Source organism: Necator americanus, chromosome V, assembly GCF_031761385.1.
Source record: "Necator americanus strain Aroian chromosome V, whole genome shotgun sequence".
NCBI lineage: Eukaryota > Metazoa > Nematoda > Chromadorea > Rhabditida > Ancylostomatidae > Necator > Necator americanus.
In genome coordinates this window covers 37,171,906-37,189,792 of record NC_087375.1, presented here as the reverse complement: position 1 = coordinate 37,189,792, position 17,887 = coordinate 37,171,906, and the positions used below count along the sequence as shown (strand labels likewise).

General features: G+C 40.4%; 2 protein-coding genes across 3 annotated transcripts; one reads left to right on the top strand and one right to left on the bottom strand.

Annotated features, from left to right (window-relative positions):
- Nucleotides 1–8,286: 8,286 nt before the first annotated feature.
- Nucleotides 8,287–9,450, bottom strand: RB195_016343 (uncharacterized protein; the record flags this gene model as incomplete). The annotated part of the gene is made up of 2 exons (XM_064207460.1): nucleotides 8,287–8,624; nucleotides 9,273–9,450. The coding sequence occupies 2 exons, from the start codon at nucleotides 9,448–9,450 to the stop codon at nucleotides 8,287–8,289; spliced, it is 516 nt and encodes a 171-aa protein (XP_064063341.1).
- RB195_016342 (uncharacterized protein) lies at nucleotides 9,351–17,839 on the top strand (the record flags this gene model as incomplete). Of its 2 annotated transcripts, none has more annotated exons than XM_064207458.1 (7): nucleotides 9,351–9,458; nucleotides 13,687–13,800; nucleotides 13,854–13,919; nucleotides 15,907–16,030; nucleotides 16,112–16,260; nucleotides 17,568–17,624; nucleotides 17,753–17,839. In XM_064207458.1, 7 exons carry the CDS (start codon nucleotides 9,351–9,353, stop codon nucleotides 17,837–17,839), a joined length of 705 nt encoding a protein of 234 aa, XP_064063339.1. The 2 variants fall into 2 exon arrangements, with proteins under 2 accessions (XP_064063339.1, XP_064063340.1); XM_064207459.1 differs by having other exon boundaries at nucleotides 9,384–9,458.
- Between the last annotated feature and the right edge of the window lie 48 nt (nucleotides 17,840–17,887).

Genomic DNA, 17,887 nt, shown 5'->3' with positions numbered 1-17,887 from the left:
TCCGAACAGTCCGCTGAACATTTTATCCCACATCATAACTCCTCTGTTCTCTTGGAATATTGGCACAGGTATGTTTGAGACAAATGGAGAGTAACGACACGTCCACAGAATAGTTAATCATAAGAGTTAGAATTCACTGTCACTTTCACTTCTTTAAAACTTTGTATTTAACAGGAGTTCAATCCGGCAGTAGCTAGTAAGCCTAGAAGTTGAAACTACTCGAACTGGTAAGAAAATGAAAAGATATTTAATCCAACTAATGACGGTGTCGTCGAAAAATTACAATGAGCTTCGTCCACGGTACCTGCTTTCACGTTCGCTTCTTCGCATACGGCACCAAGCGGTGCCAGTCAGGGAAAAGCTGAGCAGGGAATTCGGCCAGTGCCAGTTAGGCAAAAAAGTAGTGATTAGATCGCTACCTACGTTACGTTTCTCGAGAATACCAAGAGGTGCCATAGGTAAGAGGAGGTACCAATGAAAAAAAAGGGTTGTGAACCAATAACGCGTAATAAGAAAAGCAGTTGTTCAGAGGCGAAGAGAGGATGGCGAAAAATAAGGACGACACGAGGAGGAATATATTCCATAGGACCAGGAGGTAGTGCTGACATTCAAAGCCATAAAATTACGTGAACAGTATTAATTAGTACTTGTAGAGGGAATTATTAATATTCCTACTTCAGTTTGCTGATAAATTTAACAGAACTTGCGTTCAGTGATTATTTGCACTGCTATAAAATTTTCACTCGCTCTTTTTTTTTTGAATGCATCAAAATTTCACAGATTATTCCCAAGTAAAGTGTACTAGAACTTATAACTTGACATTATAGTTATAACATGTATAGTTTTAAAAAAAGTACGGTTTCCAGTGAAGAAAATCAGCTGTTTTAGTTAAAATATGGGATTCCAGCAAGAATTGATCGAATATGCTTTGTTGAAGCATCAGGTAATCTTGAATCGTCATCCTCTTGAAACCAGGACACTCAAGTTCGCTTGCTGTCGAAATTGCTAGGTAGACAGTAGATTATTTATAACGCATAGAGGAGGTAAACGCTAGGTTATTTACAACGTCTAGGTAAAGATATGCAAATTTCGCACAGGCGATGCTTTTCGGTGGCATGGATACGATTCAATAAGAAAAAAATCTAGATCAGATAGAATTGCTTGCCCGATATGCTTAAGATCAGTGGATGTCCGGTTGGAACACTTTAGGACCTTTCAGCTAAGAAGAATGATAAAGTGAGAGCATAAACGAGCACTCAGAGAACATAACAGAACTAACCAAGGTGGGTGGTGACGAGATGAAGGGCAGGTCTACATCTCCGCCCATTACATCTTTGCTTAATGGTGTTGTTAATACCAAAAACAATGGAACAGATGTTATCATTTCATGTGGATAATGTGGAAAGGAAGAAAAGAATTTCTTTGATGAAAATACTAAGGAGAGCGAACTTTGGTTCTCCAATGATCCCAGCGGTTCCCGTCCAGTCTTGAAAAATGCCGACCCATAACCCTATGTATCATTTCGTAAAGGGATCCCAACATCTTTATTTTCGTGATATGTTATCTACAGAATGAGGCGTAAATTTCTATCCAGGATCAGACTAATTTTGACCCTTGCCAAATACGAAATCACTCCTCCTAAAAATGACATGGACACGCAAAAAACGCTTCTAGAATAGATTCGATCATGATCTCAAAATCTGTGGTTTTCTAACCAACCACGATTTAACTTTTTCGCACAAAATGTAATTATTTGTTAACCAGCTTGCTTCTGGACTAGATTGTCGTCTTGTACAGGAAGCATCAGGGTGGCGCCATCTAGCTGGGGTAGCGTAGTCATTTAGAGGTCCGCTGTAGCTGCACGGTCGGTGGTTCGAAAACCCACCTGTGCAAACCAAGCCTTTCATCCTTCTGGGGTCGATAAATTGGTACCAGACTTGTTTGGAAGGTGGAGGGATAAGCTAGTGACTTTCTAACACGAATTCTAATAATTTATAAATTCTATTCTTATATATATTCTATTCTAATATTTTCCATTTGATTGTCTGGGAAATTAGGCGGATTTTCTGCTGCGCGAAAAACGGAACGGAACTTTTGAACGGAAACTTGCTGAATTTTCCTTCTACGTTTCATTGTTTGACTCTTAATGTCTACACGTGTGACCTCACGTGACGAGATCTTAAATTTGAAACTTTCAAGGTTGAACGTAATTCTACGTTTTATTTTTACTGTTTTCTCAGTATATGGATAAGAGGTAGTTAGGGACATTGTTGACATTTTTTGTGTATATAAAACTGATAAGCTCAAAGGTATATGATTGTCGTGGTTCTAAAAAATGAAGACATAATTCGAGAAGTCAAGTGCTGCCATTGCACCGATGGGAGGAACGTGGTAGCTGTACACGCAGGTGCTTTTTAATCTTTGTTTGCATAACGTTCAGTCCGCCAGTATGCAATACACCTGTTCTTTTACGATGTAGAAATCGAGGGTTGTGAGGTAATTGTGAGGAGGATCCGTTCTTCCTTCCTCTTCCTAGTCGTCATAGAAAAAGGAAAAACGGCGTGGATCCTCTTTAGTTCCTACGAGGTTTGTAGGAACGCTACGCTTATGCATACATTCAGCTCCAATCAGCAAAATATTGGTTTCACTTGGATAGGTTGGCGAGAACGCATCACTGAGAGCGGTACCAACCCGGATCTCTCAATCTTGAATACCATCTCTAGCTTTTCCAGCCAATTCCATCACCACCTCAGATTCATGTATTCTGCCTTTAAATGGTGTTGAAAACGAATCTTCGGTCATCTTTTTTCCAATAATACATTCGAAATTTCAGCGCATGGACCGCTGGTAAACTGAGTTTTATCCTGGATGGCCTGGATGACTGATGTCTTATAGGGTCTAAGGAAACGGCCAGTACGCCGTCGTAGTGAATTCGGCACAGTGTGAGTGATCATTTTTATGGTATCTATAATTACAGTGTTGTTTTTTGTTCGAACCTATTCCACGGATGAAAAAAAGAACCAAAAAAATCACTTCTAAATATTTAGGTGCTGAATCACTTCGATGAGTGTAGCGCTCATTGCAGGGTGATTTTTCAAGTCAACTACTTTTTTCTTTATCCTCAACTGGTGTAACACACTAAGCGCGTCAAACTGAAGTGTTTCGCATGCACGAGGGTACATGAATTACATTTATTACATTCAAGTTTTTCTAAGGTTGAAACTGAATGACGTATCCAGGAAATGGAATCCATTGTAACCGTTTATGACAATAGCTTGCATATTTATGGCGACAAAATTTCCTTCAACATTTTTTGTCTAGAATTTGAGCCTGACTGCGTTGGAGAATGCATCTAAAATTCCGAACATTTTCTTAGTTTAGGTTTCCGAGAAAAATTTAGGATGAGGTGCAAAGAGACTGAAGAAAGAGATAAACGAATGTCTCGTTTTGCTGCAAATAATGTATTTCGATGACGAAAAAATCCTCTCCTTCTGCAACAAGAAAACAATCATTGCAAAATTCTTCCCACAAATTACTAAGAACGAGTCCCAATGCGACTTTGTTTGCAGGCATTCTTCGTATTCTCTGTTTTCATTTAAATTTTACAGTCGGTTTGTTTTCTTCATCTCGATGTTCTTCTTTCCCTCCTGCGAAAAATTAGGTTTATTATCTCTGAAACTTTTTTAAAAGGTCATTAGTAGATACAATATATAATATTATAATATAATATTGTAATAATAAATAAATAAATAAATGCCATTGCAACAGCATTGCAATTTGAAAATGAAAACTCTCCATAAAGTTCACTAAATCCGCATCCGTAGGAGTCAATTTAGATAAGCTCAACTTGGGGTGGGTGTCGCGGATTCGGTAAGAGGTTCCGCTGTCGATAAATTGGTACCAGACTTGTCTGGGAGGATAGAAACACTAACTTGACGCATCGGCTAGCCACCGCAAGTTATTGTGTGGGCCAGTTAGACGTTCGCAAACCTCAGACGATTCTGAATTGAAGTGAACTTGGGGGCGCATCCCAAGCGGATTAATTAACGCCAGAAACCTTATCCTTTTATCCTTCACTGAAAACAATATTGCACCACCCCTCTTCATTTCGGCACGTTTCAAGAAGATGTGCTTCGCATGTCATTTCCCTGAATATGTCGACATATAATAATATAATAGTTTGATTTTACAGTTAAAGCAAAATTTATTTCTTGCTGTAATAGTTCCCACATGAAGGTTTGACAGATTAAACATCACTTCAAAAAAGTTCGTCAGTGAAAAATGTTGAGAGACGACAACTTCTCGCCGTTGAATGTGAATCTTCGAAACAACTAGTTGAATATCCTTCACTCAGTTACGAAGATAACAATAATGCACCCGTACCCGCCTCTGTTCTTTTTACAAAATTAAAATTTTGCAGTGTATCACCTCGTATGGCTACTTTGCTCCTGTATTAGGAGTTGGTGACATCACTCAAAAATCTCTAGGCAACCGATCTAGGATTAAGAACATTCCTACCTGGAAGAATCGGCCATTTGATATCCCGAAGAATAATCCGTCTGTACCAACGACTTTTTTCATACACAACTTTTTTGATTTTGTGCTCATGTCAGCAAAAAGGCTTTTGGTGAGGTTAAAATGGTACCAATAAACGATTTGTCTACCTCTCCAAACAGCAGAATCTGCATTTTTTTCAGTCTCTCCTACGCCTTTCGAGCAGATGTAGCAACCAACTGGATTGTGCTTTACAATCCAGATGGTTGGTAGATATGGTGAAATACCATGACATTTCTAAAAGAATTGTTGTGATGTGGTTTTTGGTTAGCGATCTTACGGATAATGTCAAACATTCTTATCGGCACTCTCGAATGTTTGGCAACATAAATAAATCACGGGCTACTTTTTTACCACTACACAATTTTTTTTCTCGCTCGTACGCTAGGAAATTCCCTCCACCAATGAGGCTGGTCGTCTTCCACAGTAGCAGCCTGTCACTAGGATTTGTTGAGGATGTCCATACGTGGAACTAGCGCTGTTGCAAATGTTAACGGCAACAATTGAAAAAAACAGCATTTATTTAAATTTCAACTATTCACCTCCAGAATCAACGCTCCTCCTTGATTTACCTCCGTACTGTTATTGTTGTAACTGTTTTTTTTTACGAATCTCACACTCGGACAATGCGTACATAAGGAAATTTTTAAAAGAATCCATAGTATACGCTAGTTGGGGAAGGTGTAACGGCTCCTAGCTGTTAGCGTGCGCCGGTAATTTTCGTAGTGAGTTCGAACCAGACGGCAAATCCAATCCTGCTGGTACGTGAAACGTAGAAATGCGACGGTAGATCTCCTTTTTTCCTCCATTTCCCACGAAAAAGGAGGCATAAAAAGAACGTCGAAAGTTTCTTAAGTACCTTTTCACGTTGTGACTATTTCGTACTCCTGAAGCAACAAATAGTGACCTTCGGTAGATTTTCTATAATTTTGATTTATGAGCTTGTCAAAAGTCAATTAATATTGCCCAGCATGCTTTTTCAAACTCAAATGTCGTCACTTTTTTGTATTGAATGCAGAGATCATCGTGATCAATGACTTGGAACTCAACCGTGTCCTTGTGGTGCCCAGCAGTCACCATCTTCTTTCTATTTTCCTCCCTCTTTCGTTCTTTCTTTCGCATTTTTTCGATAACCGCTTTGTTTTATCTTCGTCTATAAGCGACTCAAAATCACCTGCGTTCCTACCGTTCGTCTTTTGACCTTGGGGGCACCAGTAATACTTTTATTTTTCCCGATCGCGCGCAGAGGTTGCCATTGGCTTCGCTTCTTGCAAGAAACTCGAAGGACAACGTATTTTTCCTTGAAGGATCTCGTGAAGAAGTCTGACCATCAAGTCGGCGGTATTTCTACACAACATTTGGTATCACAAACTAATGTAAATGGAGTGAACAGGCCTACGGCTTGCATTCAATCCAGATTTACTAAAAGGGGACCTCTTAAGAAGAGTCGGAGACCACATCCACAAAATCTCCTTTCAGATAGTGACTTTGCTGCAGTTCCCCTACTGCCCTCTTTTTCATATTAACTCGATTTGGAATCGTTCTTTGTCTGCGATCGATTGATTGGGAAAAACACAACTTATGACAACTCTACTGAAGTACATATGGAACTGTGATCGTCCAGGAGCTGATCCTCCGCTCCCTAGCACAATGTGTTAATGTCATTCTTGTTTGCTCTGAAAAAGACTGACGAATCCTGCGAATAGGCTCCGATATCTCAGTTGAGCCTGACGAGAAATATTTGTGTATGGTCCACCAATTCTTGAACATCTGCTGATGTTCTTCTATTTCTTCTGTAGTGTTAAGCGCTTTGCAGCACACTTTTTGGAATTGGGCGAGCTACAGAAATCGAACTACAGAAGCCGAAAACGCAAGGGTAGTGGTAGAAGCGATTTTGAAGTAAAGCTTTGCACCTTCTTCTTCTGTAAATCTTTCGACATACTTTGCTGTATACTGGAAAGGCACTTATTACTGGAAAGGTTTTTTTTATCATAACAAATGTTCGCGTTGTGAAACTTGTTAAAGCCAGTTCTTTATTGATCACAGAACAAAGGATGGTAACTTGACGTGAACGCGAACGTGGACGATACTCGACTTATTCTCCACTCGCGAACACCGTGTACACGAATGTGCAAAATCTACTACATTCTTTTTCTCTCCGTTTGATTCCCATTAGTGGTAATTTTTTCGGCTGCGTTGTTTTTAGATGTTGGTGGAAGCTATTATTATTTTCTTTCTATGTTCATTCATTATCGCTGCATTGAAAAAAACAGGGTCTGAGCAGGAAGTGCACTTGCAGCAAGTTCATTTCTCTTTTCTTCCGTTTTCCCTTTCAGTTCAGAGAAGATGTTAGTATTCGTAATCATCATTTGAAAACAACTGTGTACTGAGTAGCCAACCCATTCAACACGCCTCATCTATGCCTCTTCGAAATTTGAATATTCGAATATTCGAGTCTGGTGTATAATACTTGAATATTCAAATTGAACGCTACATAGCCGGTCACGAGTCTGTGTTTGAATAAATGGCTGAACAGGTCAGGCAGCTCGTGTGTTTCGACAGCTGAATATTTGTTCTAAAATTTTTTAGGGTCGAGTAGGTACAGAATTATAAACAAATCATTATCCGTTCCTCCCGAAACTTGTAAAAACCTTAAATTTTGAATGTGCTCAAATATTCTAGTCAACTTACAGAGCGTCGGAATTACATTCCTTTTCCAGGAATTTCACAATTTGCAGCTAGAAATCTGTGTACACAGACCACTTAAGGTTGACCACTTTTCATATTTATTCGCTTGTTGACGAATGCTCACACTTACTGGTTCTTGTTATACTAAGGATTAGATATTAGATGTGTTACTGTAGAATCATGTCAGTCTGGAATGACCGAGACCATGCAACTGCCCAACGTGGTTGATCGTTCCTTCAGGTGCATTAGTTAGTAGCTGTTAAAGACTTTATCCGAAAGTGACTATTGGAGTGGATGTGTTGGATGTGTTGCTCGTGCACACATTCGAAGATTGGTCTGTCGTTCTTAAATAAATGTAGGTTCCTGTTTTTTTGTTTGAAAAGCAAAATTGCCATGTGGCGAATACACTTTCAGTGTGGAAATAACGTTTAAGAGCGTAATTCAAATACAACAAGGAAATTAGTAGTTCCACGAGGTCGCAATAAAACTTATCCTTTGTTCTTTCTCTTTTCCGTAAGCATCAAATCACTTCAACTTACTACATCAGTTTGCATAGTTTTGTCATGGAAATCGATTCATGTAAATTTGTAATATAAACCACTCTAGAAAATTTAGGCTAAGGGAACTTTTAGTTGTGAACCTTTTCTACCTCTTTTCATTGCCAATGACTTGATTCTTTTGACCCAATCGATGAATTGCTGTTACGGCTAAGCACGGCTATCCGCATCTTTTCCGGGGTCCGTCGCCCTCAAACATGTCTGAGCCCATCCTGTTCGATCTTAAGCCAGAGCTCGTATGGAATCTACCCATCCTTCGCTATTCCATAAACAAATAACGGGGAACTATGTGTCTCGACTGAACTGCCTGTCAACGCCAGGTTTCCTCAGATCGTCCTTTACCACCTCCGTCCAGAACATTCTTTTACGAGCAGGAGACATTTTCCACCCCGGGTCTGGAATCGTCCTCAGTACAAACTGGATGAAATGAACAGACGACCTGCTCATAACGACATCAAAGAAGCGAGGACGATTTTCTATGACTGCTTCAAAAGGCCGGGCAAGATGCTTGTTTTCCATCTGTCATCCGCCGGTACACCATGTCCACTTCCGAGAAAAGGTCCCGTAAACGCCAGACACTGCTCGGCTGTCTTCGCGTAATGTTATCGACTGCAAAGTTGAACAGAAAGGGTCCCGCCACGGCCTCTCGCCTCACTCCAATTTCCACTTCGAAAGGTGTAGTACATCCAGCAGGTATTCGAGCCTCAGCAGTTGTTCTTCTATTCATGACATTTGTCACGCGTACGAATCTTCTTGCAACTCCGTGGGAGCGGAGTTCGTTGAGAAGACCGCCTCGGTGAGTACAACCAAGGGCGGCTTCGAAGCCTTAGAAGGCTGACTGTAGAGGGTTTTAATTCCGCTGCCACATTTTAATCACCCTCCTCGCAATACATACCTGATCGGTCGAATAGGGCAAAATCCGGCTCATTCGTCATAGGGGTTTTTTCGCGATGTCCGATCTAAGATGATGATTTCTAAAACCTTGACGTTACAAGCAGCTATAATATTCCTTGGTAATTCTTGCGTTTCGTAACGGATAGCTTCTTGCGGAGAGGAATTATGATAGGGTGTCCCCACGAGTAGGGTATCCTTTCGTCTGTTCATAGTAAATGGATTATTTCCGTCAGTTTACAAATCCCAGAAGGAGAAGGAGACTTCAGCATTTCTACGCTAATTCCTTCATCTCCGCTACATTTTCTATTCTTTATTTTTTGAATGCAGACACGATCCCCATCCCGGCCGATTGTTCTTCGCTGACTGCGGTGTATGTCGGTGTTTGTGCGTTGCCCTGCCGGTTCAACGGAGTGTTGAAATGTTCCCTCCAGAGAGGCAACCTCTTCAACAGTAACATTGTTAACGAACACCTCTTCACCTTGTTGCTATACTGCCTTTAGCAGAGCATTGGTTTTTTCGTTTCAGTGTCCTCCCACGCCTTTTCAAAATTCTTCGCTTTTGACGTACATTACTCCTCACGATTACGTTTCAGCTGACGACACAACCTCCTCCTCAGACGCTTCTCCTGCCTGAGGTCACCAGTAGTGCGGGCTACACATGGAGAATCGTACGTGGATCTTGTCTCCGCAGATGCAGAAGCGAACTTCTTTTCCGGTGTTGGAACCGAGAACGTTTTCTTGGCGGCGTCCTGATACATTTAGTGAAGTCAGTGTCATTCACTCTCTTCTTGATTCCTAATCCAATATTGATCGACACTCGTTGGTGAAACTTCTTCCTGCAGACAGCTTTATTACTACTGGCTGATACTATTATAACAGCTTTTTTATTGACAGCTAGGCTCCAGAAACTCAATTAATGTTTATGAAAGCGAATTAAATTTTATGTTTATCGGTCTAAGTCGGAGCGCAGTCTCAATCACCTAATTTCAATAGCGGCAGTGGCACGTAACAAAGAACCGCACTTGGTTGACCATGACAGTGAAGCGGTCTTCGAACCCATCCAACATGCAGTAGACTGCTGCTAGATTGTGAATTACAATCTTTTTTCACCCTTCCAAGACTGTGGTGATCTTATATTACTGCTTTTTACAATTTTTTTTTTCATTTTCCTAAAAACTTCATCAATATTACATACAATGTGAGGTTTCATTAAGGTTCCGTAAGAAACGTTTCTTGCCGAAGTGAAAAACAACAGTGGAAGTTGACGTTTCTCTTAGCGAACGAGTTTGGAAACATTCGCAAAAGTTTCTATGTTAAGATCGTCCATAAACGCACACAACTTAATTCTTGTCCTCTCCATCTACCCGTTCTTACTCTATTTTCTTATTATCGTTCCTCACGACTTCTTTGCTTGTTTTACAGGACGGTTTTTCACGAAATTGACGTTGTTTAGCTAAGCTGACGCGTTTTCAAAGGCTAACCTCATCGTATACAAAGTTTTTAAAGTGTAAATGTATTCAAGCAAAGACTAAAACTTCTTCTGACAGTTCTCTGTCTTGTAAGTTAGCGATTCGATAATTATTAACATCTGAGGTTAGATTGGAGTTGGAGCTGGTGAGTCGAAGTTCGCTGCATTTCCAACGATTGATTGCTGTAAAGTGCTGAGAAAAGAAGAAGTGAAATTCACTTCATGCGTTCGTTGTCCCAATTTTATGCTGATAAATCAGTTAACAGATTTCCTTGTGATGTGAAGATTTGCTCTATTCTAGTTTCTTTTTTAATCTCATTGACTCTCACCTTTTCAGTTTTACCTTCTCACCTTGTTAGAGTGGAGTGTCGAGTTGACAAAGTAGAGAGTTTTTAATTGATTTTCCTGAGCTGTAGCCAAGATTGGTATTGATCGTCTTTATTAAACAACGGCTAACGTTTCGGCGTTATCGCCTTCGTCAGAGTCTGAAAAAATCAAAGCCATTAGTGATTTATCCTCTCAAGCGCTTCATCACCCTACAGAAAGCATCCAAACGGTAGGCAAACTCAAACAGCAACACATTGGTTAGTGCTTACTTCATTAGCTAGTCCTGGTAACGCAATAGACCACCACGTACCACACTATGAGTCACAAAGGTTTTTATATACGGACCTCACGGCCCGCCTAGATCAAAACTCGCATAAGTCTTGATATGGGGGTAACTCGTTTGTGATAGCAATGTACTCATCCTTCTTGTTCATTTTGGACTTTTGGCGGTTATCCAAAAGGCTTCTAGTGTTCTGCATGCTGTGATCTCGGACTCGTAGGATAACATGCGAACTTCTACATCTACTTCGGAGTTTGGATGATATATTCTACGGAGTGCTCCAAAGTGGGGTGAAGGTTTTAGATTTTGCGAGTCCATCTATATGCTCCTTGACCCTAATAGACAGTGGACGTCCCGTTTCCCCTATAATCGTCACCGCACAACCTGCACGTGATACGATGCATTTCATTATGATAACGCCATTACATTTTACGATCCAAAGACAGTCGAAAATGGGAAATACAAAGTAGAGAGTTTTCGACACCTCCAGTTTTTTAGTAGTTGTCTTCGTGTTAGTGGTAAGGCCACTGAAGCTATTCGTAAGATTCGAGTGTTGCTTGAAGGGTACCAGATAGAGCCTGAATAACCTAAAAAAGAATCCAAAGGCTTGGAACCAGGCGAAGAAAAATAAAAACATGAAAAAAACAACAAAGAACATCGAAGAACTACTGGACGATAGAAGTTGTTGAAAACGATGAAAATAACAAAAGTGGATGCTATGTTGCTATTATAAATAGCCTGCAGTACGTTTTCTCGTTTTTTTCCAGCAGTAAGGTTAGCCGATGTATCACTCCTTCTCAAAATCAAAATTCTTAATTCTGAAGAGGGAAAACAAACACCATGAGTTATTTTCAAACATTTCTCCATTTTCGTACGAAACATCGAACTCAATCTGATAATCGTTGGACTAATTTTCTCAAGTTTCTATTATCGAAGTGCTAATACGAGAGCGGCACTAATTTTGTATATGAATGAAAGGGGCAACCTTGAGAATAGCAAATAGGATTGCTACAATCCATGTTTCCCTTATTACAATATTAATACAGAACTTCACAAAACCGCCAATCACCTTGGAGGCAAGTGGTGTCAACCGTGTCTCGTCCTACATCCCAGCACAGGCGGACATTACATGAATGCAACCTTGGAACATCATTTGCGAAAGAAATTATTTTTCTTCTCGCAGCATCGCATCCTTCTGAAGAAGAGACCATGAAGTGCTGCACACGGCTTTTGCAAAGTCTCGATGGCTATGAGGAACGTGATGGTGACGGTACGGTCCCGATCAGTGAACTCTTTGAGTAAGTTGAAAAAAAGAACAATATAAACGTTGAAAAAGGGCACCAGTTCATTGATCTTACTAATAAGTAGCAATGACGTCATGTTATTGGTTTCTCAGAAAGCGATAGCTTTCCCCTTCTAAAGCCTTCAAACGCAAGATAAGAGTTTTGAGAAACACTCACAATGATGAACTTCTAGTACATGTGGATTATCCACGTACACAAGCCGAATTTCAGAGATCCACTTTCTAATGCATCTAAAAGTGTTTGGTATCCTATTTCCCAGAATTCTATGGTGATTACGGTGACGATCAGTGAACTTTTTGAGAAAGTTGAAAAAGAATGATATAATCGTTGAAAAAGGTCACCAGTTCATTGATCCTACTAATAAGTAGCAATTCGTGGGTGACGCCTTTAAGGGAAATACAATCTGCACATCACATCACGTCACACCCATCAGTGAGTTTTCACTTCAATTCTTGAACATGTGATCGACTAATTTGATTGTTCCGGCATCAACAAAAGTAGTGACCACGGCGTTAAACTGGACGTATTGATTAACGTCTCACGAATTGGATCATCGAACGTTTCGGGGTGTTGTTTTCTACGAGTTCGATTGGAGCGCCAGCCTTGTGCACGCGCCAGCCTTGTGCACGCGCCGCATCTCACGAGCCGTTTTTTACGGGAATTAGGAATAAATGGACGGAATCACCCTTCTCTCCATAATCTACGACCCCGTATAGGAACTCTCCACCTAAAATCCGCCCCACCCCAAATTCGTGGGGTGATGCCTTTAATTCTCTCGAAAAAAACTGACCCGGGAGTCCAAAGAAGTTATCTCCATGGAAAACAGAGGCTTCGAAGGAATCGAAAAATTATATTCTATACTTATTATTACTTACTATTATTATTGCTACTAAAGAGGTGCAGTGGACGACACACCTCGGCGAACATGTGAGTAACAGTTTTAGTCTTTAACATCCATGCGCCGTTCAAGTAAAGTAAAAGTAGGGGCGGTGTAGCACGCTCGGAAAGAGGTTTTCCTGTGTCTGCACGTTGGATCGGAGGATCGAAACCGACCTGGTCCCAGCCAGGTCCTTCATCCCTCGGGGGTCGATGAATCGGTATCAGACTTCTTCTGAAGGATGTAAACGCTGACTAGCCCGTAAGTCATTGTATATGCTTCTTTCACGTCCATCACCCTCAGATGTGACGGAATTGAAGTGAACGTGGAGGTGCATACCAAACAGATTGATTAACGCCAGACACTTTATCCTTTTCAGCCTTTATTATTTTTACAAAAGTAAAATTCCATCCGTCCACTCGCTTCTTTCATTCAGGATAACATAACATTTCAAAACTAGTTTGCTTAGAAGCAAAAAATTGCTGTGATTTTCACAATGACATAATAGCCTCGGATGTTCCGAAACCACCGAAAGCCACTGCATTTCCTGCTCTAGTCCTGCTTCATCGTTGTTGTCAGCATGAAGAAGAATAGCTTAAATAACGATGCTCAGCAAACTGTCATATTATCAAGTTAGAGTTAGTTAGTTAGCGTCTCTGCTGTTGTTACTGTGATGCAACCGTTTCTTCTTGATTCTGTTCCGCCTTAACAGTCATTTGTTCGACCACATCGTTCCAGATGTTTGGCTGGTTGATTGTGCTGCCTTTATTTATCCAATTTTTCGAGGCAGGAGGACTCAACAAACAGTGTCGAGAATTGCTGGCCTGCTCTATTAAGAAAGAATGTGTAAATGTAAGGTCTCCAAACAATTTATGGTTTCCTTGCGGTCTTACATCACTTTTCAGCTCCCATGGTTGATCAACAAAATGAACGCAGAAATTTCCGAGCAAATGTATAATGATATTGATGCGGTAAGTTCGGCCTCTTCGTTTCGATGGATTGCGCTGATATGATTAAAAAACGTAATTGGGGGAAATTGAGGAAACTGAGACTGCACCTAGGTTTTTTTCTTTTTTAACGCAACCAAGGTGGGATCGCATAAGAAGGTGATATTTGCAGTTAAGTTTGAAAAAACCGTCCAGTTACTGAAAATCGTGGTTTGCATCGTTACAGAAGGTTCATCCGGTCAGGGTGAATGAGTCCTTTGCTGGGGGAGGGAAATAGTAAAGGAAAACAGTAACGCCGTAACGAAAAGGTTAAGGCACGTTACCAATAGTGGTGACCCGAATTTCTTTCACGAGCCATAGGTCTGTGACATTTGTTTTCAACAACGAAACGTGTAGCTAATATTTTTGAATAACCTCCTATTCCGCTTTTTGTGCTCTAAAAAGTTAAGGAGGACAGGAATTCTGAAATAGACAGCAGAAGAATAATGCGTATTAAAAATCATATATTCATGGGACTTCAAAGGGTGTCACTCAGAAGAGGAGGAAGAAGAAGAAATATATCAATGGTTTATTACGAGCCTAAATTGAGAGTAACAGAATTAGAAATGGAACAAATCTCGACCCAAAGATTAACAGACAGAGAGCTTGAGGTGGAGGCTAGTCTGCGTCATCTGGACTTCGTGGATTGCAACAGAACCATCAATAGTTCCAAAATCGACCTTCTTTGAATCTTGACATCGTCGAGTTTGATTGTGTACTACTTTTTAAGCAGAACCAAGATTGTTATTGATCTTTATTCTGGCTAACGTTTCGGCGTCGTCGCTTTTTTCAGAGGCTGGAAAAATCATAGACACGCGTAATCTACTCCCTCAAGCGCCCTCTCAACGCGACGACGCTGAAACGTTAGCCAGAATAAAGATGAATAACTATCCTGGTTTTGCTTAAAAATTAGTACACAATCAGAACCATCAATGTTACGCATTCCACATTTCTGGCTAAAATCCTGTATGCCTTTATTCACCTATTTTCTCACATTCGCTTTCCGTAGCATCAATACTTCGAGCACTGGAACTGCTCCTTTTTGCATATTACTGCATAGCTCATCTGTTTGCAGCAAGTCTTATTTATGTCAGTCTTTGGTTATGCTATTGTTCATTCTTTGGAATCCACACGAATTTTCTATTTTTGAATTGTTCAAAAAAACTCCTGGAGAAAGAGTACAAATAGGTTCCAGCTAACGACAGAAAAGAAGAAGTGTATGAGTTGACAAGATATGCTCGGCCCAAAAGATGTGAGCGTTTCAGAAAAAATTAGAGACGAGTTTTAAAAAAAGAAATACAACAGAAAGACACAGAAAGTAAAGGATATTTCCAGAATTTCCTAACAATGGGATGTATTATAAGATGAAGGAAACTACGACTCAGAGTTTTCTCTTAAAATCGTAATAACATTCTTTTAGTAGAGCAACCTCTACCTCGAGGAGATGGTTGCATTGTGGTAAAACAATTCTGTCATCGAGGAGTCGAACAAAGTACGGAAGTGACTTTGTTCTCGTTCTTCATCTTTTGTTCATTCTTTTGACTATTCTTTCAGATTGGTAGGGTGATCCCTTATGAAAACACGCGATAATCGGACCTTCGAAAGCTGTTCATCTTATTGCGGTGCAGAAATTAGCGTTGATTTTAAAGACGGCGCGGGGAACAGCTTTAGCTCCTACCGTAGGTGTGTGAAAACACGCCATCCTCGTGCCATGATCGAACGGTTAAAAAAGGAGTTCCTTACAGCAGCCTACTCAAGTAAAACCAATGAACCAAGATGCTGAGGCGCCGGAGAGGTGCCACGTTCTAACGTACCTCGTAGGAAGTAAAGCGGTTTTTATTTCGTTTTTTAAATAACCGTTAGGAGAATTGAGTGAAGCCACTTTCATGCTCGTGATCTACACCCCCAAATTCTTTTTTGCTCACAGAAACCCCAACATCGTCAGTTTCCTGATTCGCTGGCTGATTTGTAGGCAACAGACTACGGATGTATCTTCACGACTGGATGTCCCCGAGAATGCACTGCATGTTCGTTATGCCATAATTCCAAACTGCAACTTTTGGAGGTACTTACTGGATCAAAGCTGAAGGACAGTGGTAAATCGTCTAGACACTTACTCACATACATCATTAACATAATTGACGGAGCATTTGTATATTTCACTGTGTTTTATACAGTTCAATGCCATGAGTTGGTGAACTGTGCGACGGCATGCGTGTCGACTTCCGGCAGTAACCTGTCCGCCATAAACCACTGCCTTCGTCATATGTGTGCCTACCACTGTTTCAACGGTTCCTGTCCAAAATGTGCGGCATTTATCACAAAGGTAAGGTCATTCGACTTTGAGGCTGTCCTCAAACTAGGAAAAATCTTCGGTGTTTTTTTTTTTTTGAGAGGGAAGAAAAGACATTATGAACAATTGGCGACTCAACTTGGTGACTAATGCAATAAAAAGGATTTAACATGTTACCTTAACGTGGTAAAATGTTGATAGATAATTCAAACCTAATTATCATTTGTTCTTCGGGGTTCTTTGCGGCACGCGATGGTTTACGAAAGTTCATAAAGCAGGAGTAAGTTGCTGCAAGAGCGTTGATGTGTTTGAAATGATTTATTTGGCTTACACGGTGCACCGAAGATATGTTTAAGGTAACATGGACTTGGATACCTATGGAAGGGGGTGCGACGGATCCAAGGGGGTCGGGTTGGGGCACCGGGGTCGTAAAGCTATAAAATGCGGTAAGCCGGGTCCAACGGGTTCGAATTCCTATGTCGTGGTGTAGAATTATCGCGCAGTAACTTCGTGTGCATGTCGAAACCCATACTTCGAGTAGTACTTTTAAATTGTGTCTACACTGTGTTATGAACGAAGGCGTGTTTGAAGCTAAAGTTTGAATATTCTTCAAGTGTAGAACTGACGTGTTTAGAAAAGAAACTATGAAACTTTCCGCCTTTGTTTATAATAAAAAAGAGGAAAAGAGGAAGAAAGAGTTGTTAGAACAAAACAAATCTAATTTCAGAGAATTACAGAGAGAAAGAGAATAAATAAACTACTATAATTCCCATTGATCAATGAACGGGAGCGAAGCGAACACCACAGAAAGTCTGAAGTTTGGCTTTAGCAGGGGAATAAGGTTATTCCCCTGCTAAAGCCAAACTTCAGACTTTCTGCTATTATGGTTATTACTAAAAACCAGACTGGTTATCACTAAAATGTTGGATTTGGCGCACTTCCAAAACTCCACGAAAACGTGGAAGCAAGATTAAGCCTCGAAGGCAACATTCCTCACTCTTTTCCAACACTTTCTAACAGTTGTGGTACTGTGCCTCACTCTTTTCCCAACACTTCGCTACGTTTTCAACCGCGCTCCGTCGAAATCTACACCTAATGAAGCGTCCAGTAGAAGATGAATGGAATTTTTGCAGACCTGATAAATTTCTGCGAGAAAAACTTCATTTAAACACCTATTGGTCATCACCAAATATCTCACTAAGATAAAAAAAAATTAGATAGAATAGAAGAGGAATAAGCTTTGAGTGATTGAACCACTGATATTTAGTATTTCACCTAAAAGGTTGTTAGAGTGTTTCGGTAGTCCAACGGAGATTTGGTGTTCTTAAAGCTACTTTTAGGTGTTCAACCAAATGTGCGTTTCTGGAGATTTTCGAGGACGAGTCAAAAGATTCAAGGTAAGCTGTCTATAGTAGCCCTCAGTATTCTTTCTAAAAGAAATCTTTTTCTATTTTCTATTCCATAAATTCCCTATTATTCGTGCTTTTCTTCTACAGCTACTCGTTTCTAAACGATAAAACTCCAGGGTCAGTGTGCAGAGTTGTTTCGAGAAATTGTGCGTGCAAAGTTTCGGAAACAGTTCGATGATCAGGAACGAGCTGACAGAAGCTGATTTTTTTTGGTCCTAACAAAGCAGAGATTGTTATAGTATGTGAAATAT